The sequence below is a fragment of the Peromyscus californicus genome, unplaced genomic scaffold (assembly GCF_007827085.1).
Source record: "Peromyscus californicus insignis strain IS unplaced genomic scaffold, ASM782708v3 Scaffold_9__1_contigs__length_137607984, whole genome shotgun sequence".
Taxonomy (NCBI): Eukaryota; Metazoa; Chordata; class Mammalia; order Rodentia; family Cricetidae; genus Peromyscus; species Peromyscus californicus.
In genome coordinates this window covers 110,329,895-110,354,526 of record NW_026294617.1, presented here as the reverse complement: position 1 = coordinate 110,354,526, position 24,632 = coordinate 110,329,895, and the positions used below count along the sequence as shown (strand labels likewise).

At 39.6% G+C, this 24,632-nt stretch overlaps 1 protein-coding gene and 1 long non-coding RNA gene across 2 annotated transcripts in view; one reads left to right on the top strand and one right to left on the bottom strand.

The window, feature by feature from the left end:
* The window catches only part of Arhgef38 (Rho guanine nucleotide exchange factor 38), a 122,420-nt gene that overhangs the window by 73,590 nt on the left and 24,198 nt on the right, over positions 1-24,632 (top strand). The window contains exons 4-8 of the mRNA XM_052730848.1: positions 578-725; positions 6,875-6,892; positions 16,607-16,806; positions 18,926-19,059; positions 23,352-23,456. Of these exons, the coding sequence (XP_052586808.1) occupies positions 578-725; positions 6,875-6,892; positions 16,607-16,806; positions 18,926-19,059; positions 23,352-23,456 (605 nt within the window). The remainder of the gene's footprint in view (positions 1-577; positions 726-6,874; positions 6,893-16,606; positions 16,807-18,925; positions 19,060-23,351; positions 23,457-24,632) is intronic.
* Positions 11,793-19,390, bottom strand: LOC128105611 (uncharacterized). Its single transcript, XR_008216400.1, has 3 exons — positions 19,311-19,390; positions 17,057-17,115; positions 11,793-11,982 (listed from the first exon to the last, which is right to left on the bottom strand). It is a non-coding gene; the product is annotated as an uncharacterized LOC128105611 (long non-coding RNA).

Sequence of the window (24,632 nt, the reverse complement as noted above, 5' to 3'; positions counted from 1 at the left end):
AGCAGAGTGCTAGTATTTGAGGGCTGAAACTCAAGAACACTGTCTGGCCTTTAAGCTTGGCTTTCTCACCTCCTTGGCAGGACTTGAGAAAATCATTTATCTGCTTCCAATTCAGATGTATTCATTCCTATTTCATATGGGTAAATGACCTCTTATCTCTTCATGCATGCAGAGCAAGAAGCACTTATATAATGTGTTTATAGCAGTTTTATAAAACATGTTCAATGTGCTCAAGTCTCAAAGCCAGTCAGTAGCATAGCTTGATTTGAACGTGGGCAGACCACGCTAATCTAGGCAGCTCTTAGCTGTGATTCTGTGCACCAACCTGTTATGCTCTTCATATGTTTTATAAAAGGAAGAAAAAAAGAAAGGAGAGGGAGGGAGGCATGGAGAGAAGGAGGAGAAAAGGAGGAGGAAGAGAAGGAAAGGGAAATTATCCACTCGATGTCCCTTCCAAACAATCTGGGGATCAGGTGGGCTAGACCTGACATATTACAATAGTCAACACTGAGTAACAATGCATGAAGTGTCACTCTGCTCTGATGAGGTCATTTTGTCTTTGTTTTGCACTGTTCAGGAGAGGTATTCTTGCAGATTAAAGGACCACTGGAGGATATTTATAAAATCTACTGCTATCATCATGATGAAGCACACAGTGTACTGGAGTCCTATGAAAAGGAGGAAGAGCTGAGGCACCATTTGAACCACTGTATCCAGTCCTTAAAGTAAGGCCTTTTCCTTTTCAAGTGGCGATTCCCGTCTACTCTGGTTGCTTAGCAGGAGCCATTTGAAGTGGACAGAGATGGAAGGTCACATACAGAACATTTCACAGGGCTTGCTCGGACAGCTGCTTTATGAAAAGCCAATGTGCTACAAGCCCAGACTGACTTTTGTTCCCCCTCAAGAGGATGTCTAAAAATAACAAGTGAGACAAAGATTCAAGGCCTTGGAGAGACGAGGAAAAATTCAGTGTTGTCAAACAACAATAATAAAATAAATAAGATATGAAAGGCAGGCTGCTGTTCATGCACTCTCAAGGGCCGGTGAGTTGGTTACATCAGTGGAATTCCTGAATAGTCCTCCTTGTTGCCTGGTCTCCCGTGGGGAGATTGTGAGGAGGACTAAGGCCCTGCGAAAGTTAGCTTCAGGACAATTAGACACTCCTCATGCGTACCTTGTGAGGAGATGGTAGTGGAGCTACACAAGTTTGAATAAGTTTTTAAACCCTTGCTATTCTCCAAGCAATTAATAAGCATAGGTTTTATCTTATCTCTGGAAATAGGGGACTCTGAGCCTGTGTTTGCTCTGACCTTTTAGATGCAACTGGAGTCCTGTTTAAAGCTAAACTCATCCTCCTTTTTCTCATCTTTTCAAGTTCTCCTGTGGACCTCCACTCTTGAGGACTGTGTACTGTTGAATGGGCTGCATCCAGTCAGGGGTTAACCAGTTTGAGGAAGCTGACATGTTAGGTCAAGATGTGGGAGTCTGAGCCTCTAACACATCTTCATGTGTCCTATTGTGTGAGAGAAGGGGGTCCCCCTTCGATAGAAGTTTGTAGCAGCACTGGGGTGCAATGGGGAGACTAAATGAGGCCACACTGGAGGAAGACTTTTCAGGCTCCAGTTAAAACTGAAAATGAGTTTTATTTGGTCCCCATGGCTTCAAATAAAAAGTACTTTGATTAAATTTCAACTTTATTGCCCTCTACTGGCCAAAAATTGCAGGTCTTTCATATTTTTCCATACCTTGAGAAAAAAAAAAGTGGACGTTTATTGAAAGCTTGTGCTGTGGTGTGTATACATGTTGTGCTGACAAAAAAAAAAAAAACTTTATGGTCTCCAAGGAGATGGGCATGCTCAGATAACACATGTGTGTGGGGTGAGCAGCTCAGGCTAATTTTTGTTATTTCAGTGTAGGTCAATGTTACCATATCAGCTTGAAAAAAAAAAATAAAATGTGAAATTGTATTTGCCTAAACATGTTCATATAAGAAGAACAAGTCCTCCACATGCACAGGTATTTTTATCCTCGTGTAAGATAGTGATGCCCTGCATACAAAACACCTTCTCACAATACATGTGTATTCCTTCAGGTTGTAGAAATAATGGGGGGGGGGGGAGGCAGGCGATCACACAACACATGAAAAACTGGCTTCTTTGATTAACCTGCATATCTAGGGACCTGGACAGTTTGGGCCCATAGTCCTCTTGACTGCTTCTCTAAGCTGCCTGGGTGATAAATATTAGTGTGCCGTGCAATAAACTTTTGATTCCTAAGAGAACAGAGCCCACTACAGTATTCTCTATGCAGCACAGCTCAATACCACTTCCTTTAAAAGCAGTTCGAGGGTAGAGGTAATTGTCAGACCCAATAACTTGTTTTGTTTTTTAAGCTTCAAAAATACTGTCCCATGGTGTGTCCAATTCTGTGTATTCAGAACCACTCTAACTTTTAGAAATAATCTCCCCTGCCAAAAGGTGTTAAGGTGTAGAATGCACAAAATCCAAATGAAACAATATTGGCAGAACTATTTCTTAAGGGAAAGAAAATCAAAATAAAATAGTTTAAGCTGGAGCTATTTTCCCCAAAGTTGCCTTTCCATGAAAATAAAGTTGATGATGAATTGTGTGGGTCTGCCTGGAGGCTGAGTGCAGTGCCATTATTGACACCACTGTAATACTGACCTCAGCTGAGCCAAGCTTTAAATCCTGAGAAACAGGTTTTCAAACAGGTTTATAGGCCAAAGAGAGTCCCGAACACCCTCGGGGCTTGGTTTCCCTTGCCAAGTAATCAGTCAAAGCTATTACTGTCGCCCTGCCTTTTCCTACTGGCTAAATAAAGGAGCGGCTGCCATTTCTAATGAACATTAGCCTCCGCCTCCATTTTCAACAGTGCAAGGGATACTGGAATGAGCTGGTTTGAAGCAAAATATCCACATGAGAGGTGACTTCATGCCTCAGAAGCTCAGGCAGATTTTCAAGGGACTTAGGTTACATTTTAACAAAAATTAAAATATGTTTATTGAGGGCCTCATAAATATTTATTAAGAGTACTAGATAATGTTGAAAATATTTTTAATATATAAGCATGGTTCTTGCCCCCTAGGAACATAAACTCTAGTCGGAGATAAAACTGTCTGGAAAGCTTGCCAGCAATACAAAGTTCATTTAGTTAACACACCAGAAGGTATCTCTATAGGTTTAGCCCAAGATTAACCTCCAACAGGAAGGCAGAGATACTGCTTCACTCTGTATGATATCCAGGCTTAGGAACCTTGGCTATTCTTTGAAGCTCATTATCATTCAAAAGAGAAAATTAGATTTGGATCCAGAAAATTAGTTTTGAAGTGTTAGGGCAGTATTTCTTGGTGTATGAGTTCTCCAGTACCTGATATACCAGGAATGTGTATGAAGGGTGAGTAACTTTTAAAACGGGGTGGAGACATATGGTTCCGTGATGAAGAATGACAGCTGCTCTTACAGAGGACCTGGTTGTGCTTCCCAGTATCCACATGGTGGCTCACAACCATCTGTAACTCCAGTTCTGGCGACTCTGACGCCCTCTTCTGACCTCTTTGGGCACCTGACATTCATGTTCACATGGTACACATACATACACTAGGTAAAATACTCATACACATAAAATAAATCCTTTTTTTAAAAAAGAAAAAACTAAAGTTATCTAGAAATGCAGTGTACACCTGCACCGACACCCTAAAAACTGGACATTTACATGCTCTTTTTACTCAGCAAGGAGTGTTTAGCCTAGTGGGACAAAGGGCCCCTAGGATTGACTGAGATGTTGTATCACTACTTCTTTGCTGACTGAGGACCTCGTTGCTTATCGGAGTTACTGACGATTTCTGACCTATTTGAAGAAGTGAGCATCGGGCAACCGTTCAGCAAGCGTAGCTATAATTAGAACAGCCTATCTGCCCCCTCCTTTCTGTTTTCCAGTTAGAAATATTACTAAAGACTCTCTGATAGGTCAGTGTCCCCAACAAGTCTGTTCATTCTGTAATAAAATAGGACCAAAAGGACTTTTCTCAGTTTTTTCATGGCTAGAGTCACATTTCTAGCCTCCTCGTATCTTAGTGTTATAAATTAACCTGTGTTTATCTTTTTGCTAACAAAGGTCCCATCCTCAGGAGAAAAAAACATTTACCTGTTGGTCATCTAGACAGTCTGGTCACGTTGTTCCTGTGGCTTTCCCACTTGGAGAAGCAGCAAAAAGCTCATGCTGTCTAAGGAGCTGCATTTTTATTTTCTCACTACCGTGTGTTTTGAATCCAAACAGAGGGTCCCATGTAAAAATCAAAAACACCTCTGGAAATTCTTTCAGCTCCTTGCAGTATGACATTGTTTAGAAACAGACCATAATCTTTAAGCCACATAAAACCTTTAATTCGTGAGTCAAATTCTAATGAGCCCAGCAGGAGAGGGAGGTGATTATTTTATCCCATAAAAAGCTAAATGGATGCTGCTTAACTTTTTCCTAGATTGTCCTTGGCTGGAATCACCTTCTGGAAAACTTCAAAATCTATCGTAAAAAAGAATGTTTCTTCTTTAGTGATGAGAAAATCAGGTGAAGCAATGATACAGTGTCCCACTTTACAGAGTATGGCTCCCTCTATTAGAAAAATGTCAGATTCCTTTATAGAGAGTGGCATGTAACAGGAAGCACATGCTTAGTTTTATTATAATTTTAGGTTGTTTGTTGAAGTAAATAAAAGAGAAAGAGAAAAGAGAGTTCTATGTCTCTCCAGGACTAAAAAACAAAATGGTTTCTTTCCACTTCAGTGTATTTATTTCCTAAATACCATTTGTCCAATCACTTGTTTCAATGGAAAATTATAGTTTTATTTCTTTTGTTTTACTAATTTTATAATATATGATCTGCAAAAAAACAGATCCTAGAACAAATGAGATTCTCCACTAGAGGACAATATAAATGAGTAGAAGAATGTGAACATAAAGGAAATGGATAGAAGTCCCAGGACCACAGAGAGACAGTTGCTTTCACTACAGAATTTTTAAATATCAATTAATAATTTCTTAAAGTTATAATAGGTATTGACTTTAAAGGCAGTGTGATTTTGTCTTTGATTCCTATTTGGAGGTTTTGGACTCCGCAGAACCCAGTATCTCAAGATGTCTAGGGGTCCACTTACACATACAGGTCTGAGGACTGAGGAAGGAGATGCTTTAACACATGTACCTGTCTTCCACATGGATGGAGAACTGGAACTTTTTTAACTTATTCAATCCAGTTCAGCATAGGTATTTATCATTAAGTTTTTATCTCAATCGCTGAATACAAAAAGTCTGGGCATGGTAACACATGCCTTTAATTTCAGTGCTCAGGAGCCAGAAGAAGGAGGATCTCTGTGAGTTCAAGGCCAACCTGGTCTACATAGCAAGTTCCAGGATAGCCAGGAATACACTGTCTCAAACAAACTAACAAAAACATAGCCGTGTGATTTTTTTATATTAGAAATATTTATGATAAAAATATTCATTGTATTCAAAAAGATTAAAGAGCACAAAGGAAGCTGTGGGTCATACAATAAACAGAAGCTATTGCGCTATTTTGTGATAGACACATGCCACATTTAGGAGGAAACTTCCATCTCTTTTGTTTCTTAAATTTGTTCTGACTAATCTCCATTGTTTTTCATGACTAATTAGTTTGACACATACTTTGAGCCCCCAACACATACCGGTCACTTTTTAGATTGGTGTCATAGAAATAAACAAATTGTGTATCCATCCTTGCCTGACTTGGAGAGATCAGCAATACACTAAAGAAGTGTGGTACGGGCTGGAGAGATGGCTCAGCCATTAAAGGCTAGGCTCACAAACAAAAATATAAGAAGTGTGGTACATAGTAGGAGACATTAGCATATCTTAGGAAGAGAAGGAAAAGCAGAGAATAGGGACAGCCAGGACGGTGTGAAGCATGGTGATCTTTGCAAAGATCAGTCAGAGAAGTCTTCTCAAGAAAGGGACACCTGAGCAAAAGCCTGGAAGGGATGAAGGAGAAGATGGAAAACAATCTGAACAGAAGAAACGGCAGGTTTAAAAGCCTGGAGGTTGCCGCATGCCTACCTGAACTTCCTAGAAGCAGGAAGTCTGTGATTGCCATAGCACCTTGGGAGAAATGAGTACTAGGAAATGGGGTAGAGAGACAGGAAAAGGAGACACAGACCATATGCTTTTCCATGGGAGGACTTGTTTCACAGAAGCAGACAGCAGCCACCAAGGCTAGCAAGGCCTGCATGAAGGCTGTCTTTGAGAATTCTTGTTGAATTGTTAACACTATGATAAGCCAACCATAGTGGTGAACACATGTCATCCCAGCTCTAGGGAGGCTGATGCAGTAAGACTATCAGTTTGAGGTCAACCATGTCTATATAGGAGGTTCAAGGTCAGCTGAGGTTACATGGTGAGACCCTTTCTAAAGAGTTATCTTCCTAAAACTACATAGAGAAATTATAGAGCACTTAATAACATTGTTCTACAAGTCAGGTTAGGCCTTACTTTGTAAGCTCATGGTTGTCCTCATGATTGCATTTGATGGGTTTTTTTTCAAAATGTAAACATAAATGAATTTAAATACATACTTAAATTATTAAAATTTATTAACTAAATCACTAGTTTGAATTTTATGTATGGCATTAAGCAAGATGGTAGATGTATTAAAGTGTCATTTTAGAACATATTTCTAATTAAAGACACTTGATTCCATGGGGCATTCATGAAACTCACCCACTACTTCATTTGATATAGTAATTTATTCGAAAGTATTTGTAATGTTTCATAGTATCCCATATGTGTGAATCTTTATTGATTTACTTTCTCTTTTTCTTTTACAGGAATATATATATGCAAGAGTAAGTACTTTTTTAAAGATTTTTTTTAATTTTCAATTTTTAGTTTTATTTATTCTTTGAGAACTTCATACAACGCATGTTGATCATATTCATGCTCTCCCCCAGATCCTTCCAGCTCCATTTCCTCTTTCCACCCAACTTTGGGTCTTCTTTTTCTACCCATCAGATGTAGTTTGTGCTGCCCACACCCATAGTCTCACTGGTGTGTGGCTTTCCCCTGGAGCATGGTTGACTTGCCAGAAGCAACATTTTTTTTTTTTTTTGGTTTTTCGAGACAGGGTTTCTCTGTGTAGCTTTGCGCCTTTCCTGGAACTCGCTCTGGAGACCAGGCTGGCCTCGAACTCACAGAGATCCGCCTGGCTCTGCCTCCCGAGTGCTGGGATTAAAGGCGTGCGCCACCACCGCCCGGCTCAGAAGCAACATTTTTAAAGAACACCGACTCCTCCTCTCCAATACCTATCACTTGCCAATATCTCCTTGGCGAGGGGTGGGACTTCCTGTCTACCGCCCATCTCCATTCTGAGATTTAGTCTCGCTTGAGCTTGCACAGGGCTTGTGCGTGCTGTCACGGTTGCTGCGAGCTCATGTGGACATCTGTCCTGCTGTGTCTGTAGTGCTTACATTCTTTTTTTTTTTATTTTAATGATGGAAGCAAAATATACCTAAAATCAAAGCTTCTGGAAAAACCATTTGTTCTTTCCTGTCTTGTATCATTCCTCAAACTTGACCTTGGCTTTGTGTCTGGTCTTTCATTTCAGAGCTGGGTCTCTAAAAATATCTTCGCTGACAACAGTTTTATCTGAGGGGTTAGCCACAGAGGACCATGTGATGATTACAGTTATAAACTTTCACAAAGGACTTGATTTTTGATCTCTTGACAATTTTCTTCTTGCCTGTGGTAGCTGTCACTTTTGGGGGACATTGATCAATTCCAGCCACCAAGGCGTGGCTGTAAGGGTGATCTGAGGTGCCATATTAATGTTCTTCATGATGAGTTTTGCATCCAGATTAGTGTCTAGCCAAGACCAGCACCACCTTCCTGGGTTTCATGAACTTGCCCATTTAGGCAGCAAGCAGCTGGTACCTCAGCTCTTACGTTCTTTATGCCTCCTTTTCTGCAATGAACCTTGAGCCTTGGGATGAAGAGTGTGATATATATGTTCCATTCAATTTTGAGCATTCCACAGTCTCATTCTCTGCCCCTCAACCAGTTGTGGGTCTCTGTTAATCACTGTGGTAGTTTGATTGAGATGTCCTCCCCGCATAGGGCATTTGAATACTTGGTCCCAGCTGATGGCTCTGTTTGGGGGAGGTTTAGAAGGTGTGGCCTTGCTAGAGGAAGTGTGTAACTGAGTGGCCAGGCTTTGAGAGTTAAAATCTCGAGCTACTTCTAGTTCCATCTCTCTGCTTCATGCTTGTGATTACTCAAGATGTATACTCTCAGTTTGCTGTTCCAGCTGTGATGCCTGCCACTTGCTGCCACACTTCCTAGCCATCATGGACTCTAAGCCCCAGTATGATGGTGATGAGCTCTTAGCCCTTAACCCCCAATAAAACTTTCCCTCTACAAGTTGCCTTGGTGTGGTGGTTTGAATAAGAATATCCCCAATAGGCTCATAGATTTAAATGCTTAGGCACCACGGAGTGACACTATTAGGAAGTGTGGCCTTGTTGGAGTAGCTCTGGACTTGTTTAAGGCAGTGTGTTACTGGAGATGGGCTTTAAGGTTTTTAAAAGCCCAAGCTAGGCCCAGTATCTTTCTCTATTCCTTCTGCCTCTGGATCTAGTTATAAAACTCTTGGCTCCTTCTCCAGCACCATGTCTGCCTGCATGCTGCCATGCTTCTTGATATGATGATAAAGGACTAAACCTCTGAAACTGTAAACAAGCCTCAATCAAATGTTTTCCTTTGTAAGAATTGCTATGGTCATAGTGTTTCTTCACAACAATAGAACTTTGACTAAGACAGAAGTTGGTACCAGGAGTGGGGTATTGAGGTAATAGGCCTGACAATGCTTCTTGTTGGAGGAATGTGGACTTTTGGACTTTGGATGAGGAAGCAGTTGAAAACTTTAAGTGGGGCTTAATGGGGCATACTAGTAGGAGCATGGAAGACACTGGTACTGAGAGCAGTATAGAATATGACATCCTGGCTCAAGAAGCTTCAGAGGAGAATATTAGCAAGTGGCCTAGAAACCTTTCTTATACTATTTTTGCAAAGAATGTGGCTACTTTTGGCCCTCGTCCAACAGATCAGTCTGAGGCTAAATTGAAGAGTTTGGGGTTAATTGATGTTGGCAGAGGAGATTTCAAGTCAGCCTAGTATTGACTGTCATGTGGTTATTAGTGTTCACTCTTATGCAGATCTATAATGAAAAGAAGCAAGCTGAGCAAGGAAAAGCGCAAAATGTACAGTTTGAGGAGAAATGGGGCACCAGGAAGTATATTGGAGTTAAGTCCAGTGCTCAAAAAGATAAAAAGTTTAAAGAAAGGCCTGATCCTAATTGGAATAAAGGGAGTAGTGACTTCAGGGCAAGACCCCACCCAGCTAAGCTCCAACTTCTGAAAAGTAATTAAAGAAAAGCTTAGTTGGTGAAGGAAACAATCAACAACAGAAAGCTGATGCAGATGTAGTTGAACAAGAGGGCCATGTTCCAGCCCCAGCAAGCAACAGAACTTAGCAGCTCCCACCATATAGTTCTGGCTTTAGAGTCAACAATATAAGAAAGGGAGTATGTAATCTTTCTCTCTAAGGAAAGCCACTGAAGCCAGGCATGTGTTAAGGGTGTCCCTGAATAGAGGCACACAGAGGCAATTGCATGGAACTATGAAGGTGAAACCTGGATTGCCTTGGAGACCACAAGATGCTGCAGATACTGGAATTGTGGGATACTAGCCAAGGAAAGCTGAAGAGTGGCTGTGGAACCACCACAAGAGAGAGAAGCATATTACAGTCAACAAAGCTGAAAGGAGTTAGAGATCTAAAAAGCACTTTGATATCAGATGTGGAGATGCAGAATTCGGAGTTTGCCCAGCTGATTTTAGGTCTTGCTATGGTCCAGTGTTTCTCCATTATGTTCCCTTTCCTCTCTTTTAGAATGGTAATGTATTTCCTGTGCTATTGTGTGGTGGAAGCATATGATCTGTTTTTTTATTTTGATTTTACAGGGGCTTACAGTTAAGAGATTGCCTTGAGTCTCAGAAGAGACTTTGAACTCCAAACTTTTAAAAAGTGTTGAGACTGTTATAGACTATGAGGACTTTTGAGGTTGAATGCATTTTTGCATTATGATATGGCTATAAGCCCATGGGGGACAGGGAGTGGGATGTTGTTTTTTGAAAAAGAATGTCCCCCATAGGCTCATATATTTGAGTGCTTGATCACCAGGGAGTGGCACTACTAGGAGGTGTGGCCTTGTTGGAAGAAATGTGTCACTGTGGGTGGACTGTAAAGTTTCAAAAGCCCAATCCAGGCCCCGTGCTTTCTTCTCTTCCTGCTGCCTGCAGCTCCAGATGTTAAACTCTCACATCCTTAAGCACCATGTCTGCTTGTGTGCCACCATGTTTCCTGCCATACTGATAATGGACTAAACCTCTGAAACTGAAAACAAGCCCCAATCTTTCCCTTTACAAGAGTTGTCATGGTCTTGGTTTCTCTTCACAGCAATAGAACTTTGACTGAAACAACTGGTCATGTTATTTCATCACAGCAATGGAAAATTGACTTGTATAATCACCATCCACTGCAAATAGAAACTTCTCTGATGAGGGCTGAGAATAAATGGATGGGCATAAAGATAAGTCATTATGAATCAATTTAATACTGTGTCCATTTAGCAGAATAATAGTAGTAGGTTCTCCCTTAGGGTCTATAATCTATCTAGCAGATAACATGATTCTATACATAAAAGACCCTAACAACTTCATCAGAAAACTCCTACAACTGATAAATACATGCAGCATGTAACACCATACAAAATTAACATACAAAAATCAATATTCTTCCTATTTGCAAATGACAGACACATGGAGAAAGAAATCATAGAAACAGTACCATTCATAAGAGCTTCAAAAAAAATAATACCTTGGCATGATTTTAACCAAGGAAGTGAAAGCCTACTGCAATGAGAACTTCAGGATCTTGATAAAAGATATTGAAAAAGATAACAGAAAAAGGAAATACCTCCTATGCTTATGGACTGGTAGGATTAATATTGCAAAAATGACCATCCTACCAAAAGCAACCTACAGATTCAATGGAATCCTGATGAAAATTTCAACAGAGTTCTCCATAGAAATTTTAAAGAATCATAAATTTCATATAGAAAGGCAAACAACCCAGGACAACCAAAACAATCCTGAACATAAAAATACTTTGGGAAGTGAGATTGTCTCAAAAAAAAAATACTGTGGGAGGTATCACCATCTCAGATTCAAGATATACTCTAGAACTATAGCAAATTTTAAATTTAAACTACTTGTAAATATGTGAGGGTAGGTTGCTCACAGAGGACAACAGAGGATGTTAGATCCCCTGGTACTGTAGTTACAGCAGTTATGAGCCCTCTGACCTGGGAGCTGGAAACTGCACTTGGGTCCTCTGCAACAGCAGTAAGTCTCACTGCTGAACCACCTCTCCATGATTGTACTTATTTATGAGATACAAGCTGGTGTTTTGATGAACATCTAGATTTCATATTGATCAATTTAGGCTACTTAGAAGCAACACTTGCACTACTTTTTTAAAAATAAAGATAAAATACAAAAACATAGGAAAAGCTACTGGATATTTCTGAACAAATCAGAATTTTTGGGTTTTGTAATCAAGCATATTACTTGTAATAAATAAGTCTATGATTGCAAATTTACTATAGACATTATTGGTGCATGTGATTTCAAGAGTACTTTATTTCCAGTTTTTCAGAGATGATTTTATGTATTACATTACTCCATATACTTTACCAAACGTGGCAAATCCTAATATAATTTTAATTAAATTTCATATGCCAGGAAATCCCAGGAACTGCTCATCATTCCTACACTGGGATTGGTGGTGTGCCAAGGAACAGGTCTTCTTCAGCACATCTGTCCTAAAATAACAACCTTGGATTAGTCATAACAGTGAGGAAGGCTGCAATGATTAAAGCACAAGAAAAGCTTTTTTCCATATTATAGTAAAGTGTTGGTTGTCTTCATTGTGAAATCTTGTGTGATTTCAGAGGGAAAAGTCATATACATGTATGGCTTAGAAAGGAAATACTAAATAGTTTCATTAAATACAAAATAGTTGGCTCATAGGACAATATGGAAGTTATTTTATAAAAACAACATGTATACACACTGGAATGTATCCATTTTTTTCTAGAAAAAAAAAGTATGTCTAGCCTGTTTAGTACTAAAAGAATGATGATGGGGCTGGAGAAATGGCTCAGCAGTTAAGAGCACTTGTAGCTCTTACAGAGGATCCAGGTTTAACTCCCTGCACCCATGTGATGGCTCAAAACCATCCTTAACTCCAGTTCCAAGGGTTCAGTGCCCTTTTCTGACCTCCATGTGTACAAGGCACCCAGGGCAGAGGTCAGAGGACAAGTTTAGACAGTCTATTTTCTCCTTTTACCATGTGGGTTCCAGGAATCCTCAGACTTGGCAGTAAGTGTCTTTGCCCACTTAGCCATATCTCTGGCCCTGGTGAAGTTGATTATTGTTTTTTGAAACATCAAATTGGTTACCACTTTATAAATCTTTTGTTTCAGAAGGAAAGGGGACTGAAGAGGTGGCTCATAGTTAACATATTTGTCATGTAAGAATGAGGAACTGAGTTTGGATTTTCAGCACCCACATAAAAGCTGTACACGTTGTAGTCAAGGGTTAATTAAGAAGGCTCAGACAGGGAATCCCTGGAGCTTACTGGCCTGCCTGTCTAGACAAATTGGTAAGCTTCTGGTTCAGTGAGACTCTGTCTCAAGAAATAGGATAGAGAATGATTGGGGAAGGAAACTGATGTTGATCTCCACACACACTACCACCACTGTGGCTGCTGCTGTTACCACCACCACCATCACTGTTAGAATTTAGAGGTCACTGTTTATTTTCCATCTTCAACGTCTGTGGTACCTGTGTGTGTCTCTGAAGGATTTAAGAGTCTCCTTGTCCCCGGGGGACTGAAGTTTTCTGGGTGGCTAAGTGTGACTGTTTCATCTCTGGGCAATGGGTTCTGTCAGCTGCTGGCTTTTCTTAAATCTCCCCATGATGATTTCCTCCTCCTGGTGTGTTCTGATGTTTTATCCTGGGAATTCTACCAATACATACTAGCTCCTAGATTCCTAGTGTGCTTAGTTGTTACTTCTGCTTTTATTCTTTTAATTTCCAAGCATTCTTAATTCTTCAGATGACCACCCTTAGCTTTTTTTTTTTTTTTTTTTAGACCTCCCAAATTAGACAGTTTCTGAAATAGTGTTTTCACTATCTCATTTTGATCCCCGGCCCCCTCGGCTCCCTACTCCTTTAAGAAACTGTTCATGGTAAATTTTCTGGAATGATTAAGTATTGCTTTTCCGTAGTTAATGCTTCTCTACACTCATCTACATGAGTTGTAATTCATTGTCCTCTTTTATTCTTCTGAAATTTAATAGTTTTGTATTTATTTCAAGTTCCATATTTTATGGCAAGTGCTATTTGTTATGTAGCTCTCTACAGTTTTCTTTATCATTGCCTTAAAAGTTCCATAAGGAGATTAAATTTTTAAAAGCTTTTTTTACAGTTACTATAAAATAAACACAAAATTTAGGATATTTGCGGTCATGCGATAGAAGAAATTCAAAAAATTATAACCAGTCATTAAGTTATGATTTTTCTTCTATTTTCCCTCCACTTAAAACATACAGGCATATTTCACATGGAATATTCTTTCTATTTTCCACCATACTTTTTACATTGTCTAAATATTATTTTTTCCTCCATTTTATTGGAAAAGCTTTGTGACAAAACTAGATAGTGCTAAAACAAAGCTAACTGGGTTTGATTAACCTGATAAAGCCCCAGTAATCATGTGTGATGAGATAGTGTAGCTGTGTCTGGCACTAAACACTTGTCAAGAAATTTGTGATACAAGAGAAAGCTGAAACAGTGTTGTATATTAACGACTGCATTCAGTTTCGGCACAATATTGTGGAGCCCCACAACACATTTGGTTCCTTACTCTGGGGCAGCAGGTGACAACTGGCTGATGTGGGGATGTTATACATAGGACTCGCCTCTACCGTTATCAAAACTTAATCTCACTAGAGGGGATTAGATATGGCGGTGAACCTGTGACACCAAACGCCTGGAGTGCTGTTATCTTTCAATACATCCTCTATCTTTTCTTCCACAGTGTAGTCTGTCTGATGCAGATACCAGAACATTATTGATTGTCTCTTGGCCAACTGAAAAAAAAAATATGTCCGAAGACAAAAGTACCTGGGAAATACCTCATTTTGTCAGTCATTTCTCAGATTTGCATTTATGATGCTTTAAAGAAACAATAATCATTTCTAATTATCACTGGAGTCATAAAACAAAGGTACTGGAAATTCGGTGCTAAAGACTGATAGAAGAAGTGATAACACTTGAACTCCATTACAGACCCAGATTGGTTCGTGACAGATCCAGATACAGGAGGAAGGAGAGAGCTCACGGGAACAACTTCGCCATTTAATACGTCTGTGCTTTTGGCTCTTTGTTTTCTGTTTGGGTTGTTGTTGTTGTTGTTGTTCTAGTTTTTAAAATGTTCATTCCTGTATGTACACAGGAATGACTCTAAATAAATGATCTGTTAGCTTTTTTTTCAAAGTATTTGACGACTAATTCTGGATGGTATTTTCAGTAGTTTTTGAATGATTACATAAATTAATGTGTGGTGGTAATCAAAGAATAAACTCACGAGAAATTCTGACTATAGTCACTTAGATACCATTCCTGACTTATTTCCTGTCCCATTGGATTGTCTTCATAGGGTATAAACGATTGTTAAGGGATAATCTCTGCTTTGATACATTAAAAAAAATTGCTGCCAGCTACTGACATCCCCATCAATCAAAATGCTTTTAGTTGGGTTTTCAATATAATTGATGGTATTTCATCTACTTCGTCCAGTTCTTCTGCAAACCAATGATGTTTCTTTCCTCCCATCCCTGATCTCTCTCTCTCTCTCTCTCTCTCTCTCTCTCTCTCTCTCTCTCTCTCTCTCTTTCTCTCTCTCTCTCTCTCTCTCCCCTCCCCTCTGCTTGCCTTTATCTTTGTTTCTTTATTGCAAACCGTTAGTATTTGTTCTGGTTTTCCTTTAAAAACGTTTCTGTATGTTGTAGTCTTTGTATCTGTTAGGCTAGTGTAATTTTTTCAGGATATAAGTAGACTCCTCCCTAAGTCATTTATTTATCCATTTTGAAATTGGGATGGGGAGGGGAGTTTTCAAAAGCAAATAAAAGCACAAGACAGAAAGCCTGAAAACTCAGTGATTTCTCGGTCCAAATATGTGCATTGATAAAATGTAATCGTGATGGGAGATGCTGTGGTGACAGAGAAATTGGCCATAAATTTGAAAATTGGGAAATAAAATGATTATAGACAGTACAAAGAGAGATGATGAACACAAAATACGGAGATGGAATAGAGATTGGTGTGTGTGTGTGTGTGTGTGTGTGTGTGTGTGTGTGTGTGTACACATGACAATTAGCATCTCTTAGTTTCTCATTTGTCAAATGAAGAGTTGAACTAGATGGTTTTTAAGATGCCTTTAGACCATTTTTTAAAAACGTTTTTAATTCACTTTCTTTTTCAAATTACTTGACTATTGTCTATCCATATTAGTATTTTTTTTAAGTACGAGTATGAAAAATCCACCTGTTGGGATTTAAAAGGTGTCATTACTTTCTGTCTATCATTTTCTGTTCCCTAAATTGATTTTTAGAAGTTGCTGCTGGCTGAAAGGTCAGAGGCAGTGGTTTGGACAGTGGCTTGACGGAGCTTGGGGCTTCTTTCTCCTGCACAACCCAGGTCAGTGGGAAGGTCCCACCCTGTCTCAGAGGCACATACAGAAGTGCCATGTGTGTGTGCTGGCTGCTGCCTTACAGTGATGTGAAGAGCTGCTGATTTCTCCTGGGAGAAAGAGATGAGGAAGCCATCTTGTGAGTGGCGGTTAGGAAAGTGTGGTAGTGATAATTCAAGCGTTATTCCCTGTGTTATAAATTTCTTCTGGAGTCTGTGGTAGAACCCCTGAATGAACAAACTTTCAACTTGTTAGAAAAGAGAGGACAGTGTTTAGTTTTCAGGTAACATATTTGAGTTTTTCAATAATGAGTTTATATTGCTCACTAGTAATAACAAAAATACAATAGGGAATTTCAGGGTTTTTTTTTTTTTTTTGGTTGTCATGGGAAATCATATTCTGAAGCTGGTATTAAAATCGGTTGCATACACTGACCTGTAAGTAAAGCTAAACACGGGCGCTGTTTGGTAGGTAGGTATACCTTATTTATTTTCTTTTAGGTTTTTGTTCTGGCTAGTAGAGTCTTTTAGCCTTGCTTCTTTTTGTCATTCTTTCAGCTCTTGTTTGCCTTTGGAAATTTTATATAGTTGAAAGGAGAAAAACTGTTTTAGGAGCAATCATTTTTTTAATCACAAAATGAAAACCAAAGTTAGTAAACATAACATGGATATCAATGGTATCTGTTGTAGAGGCAAACCAAACCTGCTGGACATGGGCTCTTTGATGATCAAACCTATTCAACGTGTGATGAAATACCCACTGCTACTGTGTGAACTTCGGAACTCAACCCCTCCCTCCCACCCAGACTACAGAGCACTGGAAGAAGCCTTCGCCGCTGTGAAGGACATTAATGTTAACATCAATGAGCTGAAAAGAAGGAAAGACCTGGGTAGGTGGAAGTGTGGAAGGCTGACTGTTCCCCAGGATTGGAGTGTTCTGTTTGTGTGTGACGATCACAGTGTCTGAATGGTTACACAGCAGTCGAAGCGAACACAATGATTTGAAATCTAGAGTCAGAGGACAGGAGCAGAGCGTGAGATTGCCTTAGTAGCTAGGTTCAGGAAAAGACCATTAAAAATATCCAAAACCAGAAATCAAAACAACAAATCCAGCAGGTGCACTCAAGCATTCACTCTTACCTGACCGCTGTGTTCCTGGTGGTATATTGTGGGCATACAGTCCTCCTGCCACCAAATGTCTGCAGAGAAAGAAGGAGATATAACCCAGGATTTGCAGCCCTGGGAGACTAGTGCAGAAATGGCCCAACCAGGTCCAGGTCCATGTGAAGGGCTCTATTTAATATATTTGACTCATTTGGTCCTGATACATAGGAATGAAGTTTGGGGTTGAGGACGGGCAGGTTTATTTGTTTCTACAATTAACTAATGATTCTTAACTATTTTAAGCTAAGATATTACAATTATCGCCTTATGTTAAGCGTAGGTTTCATATACAGGAGTGCTAATTCTGTGGACCCCATGCATCCCAGGCATAATAGGCCTTCATCCTCCCAGTGGAATTAGTGATCATGAAGAGTTCTTATCCAAGTTTGTGTTTCCAGGACACAACCTCAACCCAGTCATTAAATAATGACAGGGGTTTAGAAATAAATGGTGCAACAACTTCATTTTCTTTGATTGGTTTTGTTTTCAAATAAGTAAAAAGCAAAATATTTGTTTTAGCAAATTAAAACCATAAAGAATAGAATAACAAAGTAATAGAGTAAAAGATACCATAAGCAAAATGAAAAGACTGCATACATAAGATGACTGCCTAGAATGTATTATTGTTATTATTATTTCAGTAATAAGAATATTCATATTCTAATAAAAAGTCAATAAAAAAGGACAATTCACAGGAAGCTTTGCTAGTAACTGGGGGATTGACTATTAAAATCACAATGATATGATATGCTCAATCTCTTGAGCCAGAGAATGTGTGCCATTTGCCAGTACTATTCAAAACATTACTATACTTGGTCTTAGACAAAAGGTGGGAAACTGGTCAAAAATTGTTTTAAAGAGTTACATAATAATCTAGTAGTTGGTAATAAACTGTGTTATGCACTATGATACAATGAGAAGATTAAAAAGCAATGACATAAAATACTTGTATCCACTGGTTTAATCACAAAAAATTTTTGAAAGGTGTTTTTATTTTATTTTCTAAAACGTGGTTTAATGTAGCCCAGGCCAGCTTCAAACACATTATGCAGCTGAGGCTGGCTTTGAATCCTCTTACCTCCACTGTCCAAGTGCTTGGATTACAGGTGTGTGCAACTAAGCTCGGATCAGTCTTGAGTTTATATGTTCAATATAGTACATTCATGTAAAGCTTGAAACAGTAAATAGTACATCTTGTCTAACTCAACATGCACTGTTGGCTTAACCCTCATTAACAGTGCCTATGACTGAACATCTTCCTAAACCCTTACCAACACTGAATGTATAAAACATTTGGAACAAGATGAGGGGTAACAGTTATCTCAAAGAAAGGAAAACTCAGAGCGATACTCACCTGGCCCCAAATCACAGAGCTTGTGAAAAGCCAACCTAGGATTTGAGGCTGATGTGTGATGGGTTCAGTTGTCTTTTCATTACTTTAGACCCGATTTCCTATTCCAGAGACCCCCAGATAATATGCACCATTGGAATGGAGGTGCTTTCTTCTTTTCTAGTACAAGGAACTTTCTTTTTTTTCTCTCTCTGGTACTGAAGGTAAAATCCAACTTCTTCCCGTGTCCAGAGATTTCTTTAGCATGAGAAGTAAATTAACTTGACCTTGAATAGCCTTGAGTAGCCATGTCCTTGAATAGCCGAGTTTCTGAAGGTCAATAGGTGCGGTACTTTGGACAGACTAGTCAATGGGGTAATGGGGTAATGGCCCCTGTCGAAGAGTTAAAATCCCCATAAATTCTATCCTCAATATAAATATTGGCCTTTAAAACTCTAGTGGAGTGCTCTCTGACTGCGCATAATCAGATGTATCACTGCATTCTTCCTTTTCAGTTCTAAAATATAAGAAGAATGATGAGGAAGAATCGCTCAAAGACAAACTATCTAAACTAAATATTCATTCAATTAGCAAGAAGTCAAAAAGAGTCACAAATCATCTAAAGATCCTGACCAGAGGAGAGTCACAGGTAATTTTTCTTCTTGGACCACCTACACTTCCTCAGGGATCATTAACACTGCCGTTCTTGGGGGCCTTGGCTTTGTTCTTTCCATGAATACATCTAGAACACAGAATTAAGATAGTGCCCCAAGCTCTTCCTTTGGGGGTGTCTGGAGGTTTTAACACTACCTCAGCTTCCATTGGAAGGCAGAAAAAGGAGACATAAGAATGGAAGACATATGATGACCCAACACAGGAGACCCACACTCAACTGCTCACCATCTCTCTCTCCAAGGCCACTTCTTCCTCCATTTCAGTTTTATTTCTGCTTTAAATCTTTTTCTGTTCCTCTGGGATTCTCTTTATTTCATCTAAAAACAAAGAAGTGTTTAGATGCATAAGCCGGTATGATGATTTGGGTGTTCCTACCGCCTTCTCTTCCTGGAGACTCCCTAGATACACACTCTATTACTGGGTGACTGGTCCTTAGTGATCTCACTCAGCTGTTTAACATAGCTTGCATTTTAATCCCAACCTCTTATAAATAACCAGATTTTCAAAGACTTCTAAATTTTAATCTGCTTAAGGAGAATCACACAAGATAATTTCAAAACACAGGTCCTAGAGTTCCACCTATCTCAAGGGTACAACCTAGAACCCTCTATTTATACAGACATCCCAGGAGTTTTGAGGTTAATGAACCTGAAGTAAGTGATCAGTAGAACATATCTTGAGAATGAAAGCAAGTTCACGGCCTGGTGATGCGATGGCTTCTCGCTGAAATTAAGGAGGACAGTGCTCTATTGTCGTCTTTTCTTCTCGGGTTCCCCGTGGCTGCAGCGGCTTTACCACTTGTGGGGTACATAGTTGATTCTACCATTGTATTTATTTCTTTATCATTTTCTAGGGATTCACCAGGTTCATCACAAAAAGAGGATTGATATGCAGCTATAATGTGGGAAGTTTGGGAAATTAATAGTGCATGGTGACTGATCAGGAAATGGATAATTGGGACATTTCAACTAAAGACAACAGTAATAAAATCAAATTGAAAATGAGCTGAAGGAGACAGTAGCCCCCTGTAGGCATTTATAAACCTGTGCAGAAATTCTCTTCCATGCTTTGCGATTTTGCTTCTTACTCAAGACAGTTCTGCTGAATAGAGTTAGGCAGCTTCTAATCTGAGGCAGACTTTTGTGGGGACCATTTTATTCTTTCGCATATTTATCATCAGCTTTTTTTTTAAACTGTGAACTAAAAGTGAATTGTAGCTAAAATAGCCTGAAGGGATATTAATTAGATTTTTCCTCTTAATCTTCATAGAGGATGTCTTGTCAGCAATGAAGCATTTCACTGTTAATCAGAAAATCAGCTGCATAGGCTGGACTGGAGAAGAGATAAATCTCAAATCAATCAATTTTGTACTTGTCAGCAGCTCAGGTGAAATATTGGTAGAGTTAGGGTGCAAAGCTATTACCCAGGAGGAAGATTCTATTCAATCCATCATATATGTATTGAACTTTCGTGTACCAGGCACTGTGTGAGAGATTGGGAATACAAAGATGAACAGGTATAGATCCAGAATTTGGGCTGCCTTGTTTTTAATCCCAATCATATCTATAAATATGTTTCTCTAACTTGCTACTTTAGGGCAAAGACTATGTATCTGTCATAAAGAGATTCTTAAGCATAGTACAGCATAAAACAGGACTGCATAGCATACCATAGCAGATAAAACATGGCATAGCAAATACAGCATAGGCTACCAATCAAGTGACCACTTATTCCATCTCTAATAATAATCCTGAGATGTGAGCAGAAGGGATCTGCTTCATGAAATCTGCCAGGAACCCAGCTTGCCAAATTTTGTACAGTGTTTTCCCTAAACATATTGTCTTCAGCTGTTAATTGAAACTAGGTCATTATTGTGTCTCCATTCAAGTCCCACAGACAATGTCACAAGGCCAAAACTTAGAAATGAAACACACTTCCTTCACACTCTATTTGTCCAAATCCAGTTACATGGGCAGAGCTAGCTGCAAAGGAGTCTGGGAAACAGGGTCCCTAGTAGGGCAGCCATATTTCCAACTTAATCTAGTGCTTCCAGCTTTGTCAATGGAAGGACAACAGGGTAATATTAACATCCCCAAAGCATCTGTTTCTCTATCTCTAAAATGGGATTAATCATAATGCTTGCCCCATAGAATTGTGTAAGAATTAAAATGATAAAGTCAATGAAAGGTTTTGGCACAGTGTCTGAATATAATTAATGTTTAATAAATGTTAGCTATTGTTAGTATTAAGACAAACTTCTTAATCTTAAATACTTAGACTGTATCAGTGGAGAAAATTGCTTAAAAAATTAACTAAGGTTATAAGAGCACATAGGAGGAAGAAATTAATTTTCTTCAATTTGAAAAATAGTAATGAAAGTAGGAGTCATGGAAGGAGCAACTCTTGAATCTAATCCCTAAAAATAAACATAATCCTAAGGCAGAAAAAAGCAACAGCACATTTCATCAAAACAGCATGGAAAGGTTTAGTGATGGGGAGCCAGACCAGGGCAACATTTCTCACAGTGTAATCCTTAGTGCCTTCTGCAAAGTCATCTAGGTCTTAGCTAGCTACACAGAATAAAATGTCAGGAAGTGGGATCTTTGGAAACTCCATTTACAAAAATCTGTCCAAGCATATTGGTATATGTACACATAGAGTTGGGGCAAAGACATAAGGCCAAGGATACCTGGTTATGAATTCTGCTGCCTATTTAATTAAGGTTTTCCCACACAAATAAAACTAAGGGATTCAAAAATAAAAGATTGTGTATATATATATATATAGTTATATATGTGTACACATACACACACACATACATACACAGTTCTGAGGTCAACTATGTGAAATTAAGAAGCACATGGACCAAGAGGAGCACAATTATTACCAAGTACAGAAATGAACTACACATACTCTGTTCCACATAACATTCATGTGCCTGTTCACAACAGCTTCACCACCACAGGACTGGTTCTGGTAGATAGTTTGGTTGCAATAAAGTTCACCATCAATAGGAATGTGCATATCTCTAAAAATTACTAAAAGTGTATAAAACCACAATGCATCCATGGGATTCTAATAGATATTACATATAAGATGGTAAACACAACTGAACACGTGTGACAGCCATCTTAGTTCTGCAAATGTGCTCCAGCAGAAGAACTGAGATTACACACCGTCTTTCATGTTTGAGGGGATATTACCACCTTCCTTTAATGACAGCCCTAAGAATATTCTCTAAATCAGCCCTGTGAGATAAACTAGAATGATTTCTATGAGCAAAACAATAGACAGTGCAATTTGAGAACACAATGTATGCTACTAAAAACCACAGGGGTGAGGGTTCTGGGGAGATGGCTCCATGGTTAAGAGCACTTGCTGCTCTTGAAGGGATCCCAAATTCTGTTCTCATCACCCTCATTGGATGACTCACAACCTCCTGTAACTTCAGCTTCAGTGATTCCAGCTTCAGAGGGCATCTGACACCTCTGTGCTCTGTGGGCACCCGAACACATGTGTAGATAGTGCCCCCCCAAACATATAATAAAGAAAGAAATTTTTTAAAAAAACTATAGAAGGAGTTAGGGACGTGGCTCCATGGCTAAGAGCACTTGTGCAGACATGCAGTCATGGGTTTGAATCCCCAGCACCCTTGTAAAAAGCCATGTATGGCTACCTGCTCCTCCCATAAATGAAGCACTGTGAGGTGGCGACAATAAGATCACTGGAGCTTGCCATCTGCCAGCTCCAAGTCCAGGGAGAGATTCTGTCTCAAAGGAGGAAGGCAAAGGGTGACAGAGTAGGACACCTGATGTCCTCCTCTGAAGGCATGGGTATGTGACCTGTCCCTAACACATGGGCACACACACACATACACACACACACAAAGAGAGAGACAGAGACAGAGACAGAGACAGAGAGACAGAGAGACAGAGAGGGAAACAGAAAAAGATGCAGGGAAAAGTTTTACAGTCCCATGTCTGCTGTGACATGGGTGAGATGGTACAAAATAAACAGCAAATCTAACGTCATGATATGACTTGTAACACGGGCCGGACATTAGTGTGTGTTATGTGCAGATCCAGAAAATTCTGTTATGAAAGTCAGCATATGACAGAGTGTTTTCATACAGCAAAGGATTTTTTTGTCATGTGCTGGGGTCAATGTGATCTGTACCATCTTTAATTTTTTATTGACTTTATAGCATTTTAAAAAATACTAGATGTGTTTGAGTCATGAAACTGAGTAACTTCTCGTGTGTTTTAGGTCAAAGACAACACCTTTAACAGGGAAGAAAAGCTTTTTAGATCACTAGAAAAGACTCTGAGGTTCTGTGTGAAGAACATTTCATCCTGCCTTCAGCACATAGAGGTGGGTGAGAGCCGAATGCTTCTGCAAGAGTACCCCAGTCCCCACGGGGGTCAAGAGGAAATGGGACTCTGTTTGCATGGTGATACTAAACTGTATCAAACTTGGGAGGCTGCAAAGTTCTGATAAGGCAAGCCATATAAAGGCTTGGTCTGTGCCCGCTTCCTGCCCAGCCTGCCCCAATCCAAATCACTGTACTGTTGGACTTTTGCTCAGATGCATAAAACATGGACCCCATCCTGTCTTCTTTATAATAAAGATGAGTTTGTGAGCACTAGATTGTATGTGAGGCAGACACTGTGTTTGTCTGATTTTACCAGTATAATTCTTTGTAGATCCTAAAATAAGGATAAAAATCCCATACAAAGGAAAGTAAATTGAACAACACAAACTATGGTAAGGAAATGCTGTTGTGCAGCAAAGACACCCCACAAATTTCAAGCTTCTTGGGAGGTTGTCCTGACCTACTTGAGCATCTCTGCTTTTAAAAATCTGAGGTGGAACGCTGCACAATTACACCCACTGGAAAGGCTAGCCAAGAGTTTCTTGTAATGGACCTTACAGAGGACATAGTGTCCTTGAAAACAACTTGACAACAGCTATGACTTGAAGGATAGGAAGCTAGCGGTTACATGTAAGTCAGTTAAGAAGCAGACCCTTCCTTCCCCCAGAAGGTTCTCTCCTGGATATCTGCTTTTGGAGGTAAGTGCTTGCACAGTTAGATGAAATACCCTACCAGCAGAGCCTTAACATGACCAACACGGCTTTGGAGGCAAGATTCCATATTCTGGAGGGATGAGCACCATCCATCCTTACAGTCTGACCCAGAGTCTGTTTCACAATCAGGTTAGCAAATCTGTGTGAAACAAGCCCCCCCAACACAGTTGCAGTGGGACACAGCAGTGAGATATGGCAGCCCTTCAGGTCTTGCTCAAGGAGTGAGCGCCTCTGGGGAGCACTCACTGGTATTTTCACTGAATCCACAAAAGACGTGGGCACCTTCTTTTCCTAAAAGATAACAGTAAATTTACCAAGAAAAGCAGCTGATTAGATCAGAGGGGAGTGCTTTTTGAAATAAGGAGTCTGAGGAATTGAAGGAGAAGGAATGGCTGAGAGAACTTAAGATGGGCTCCTTCCTGCTCACAGAGAGCCAGAAGCTGTCAGAAACGACGTGGGGCC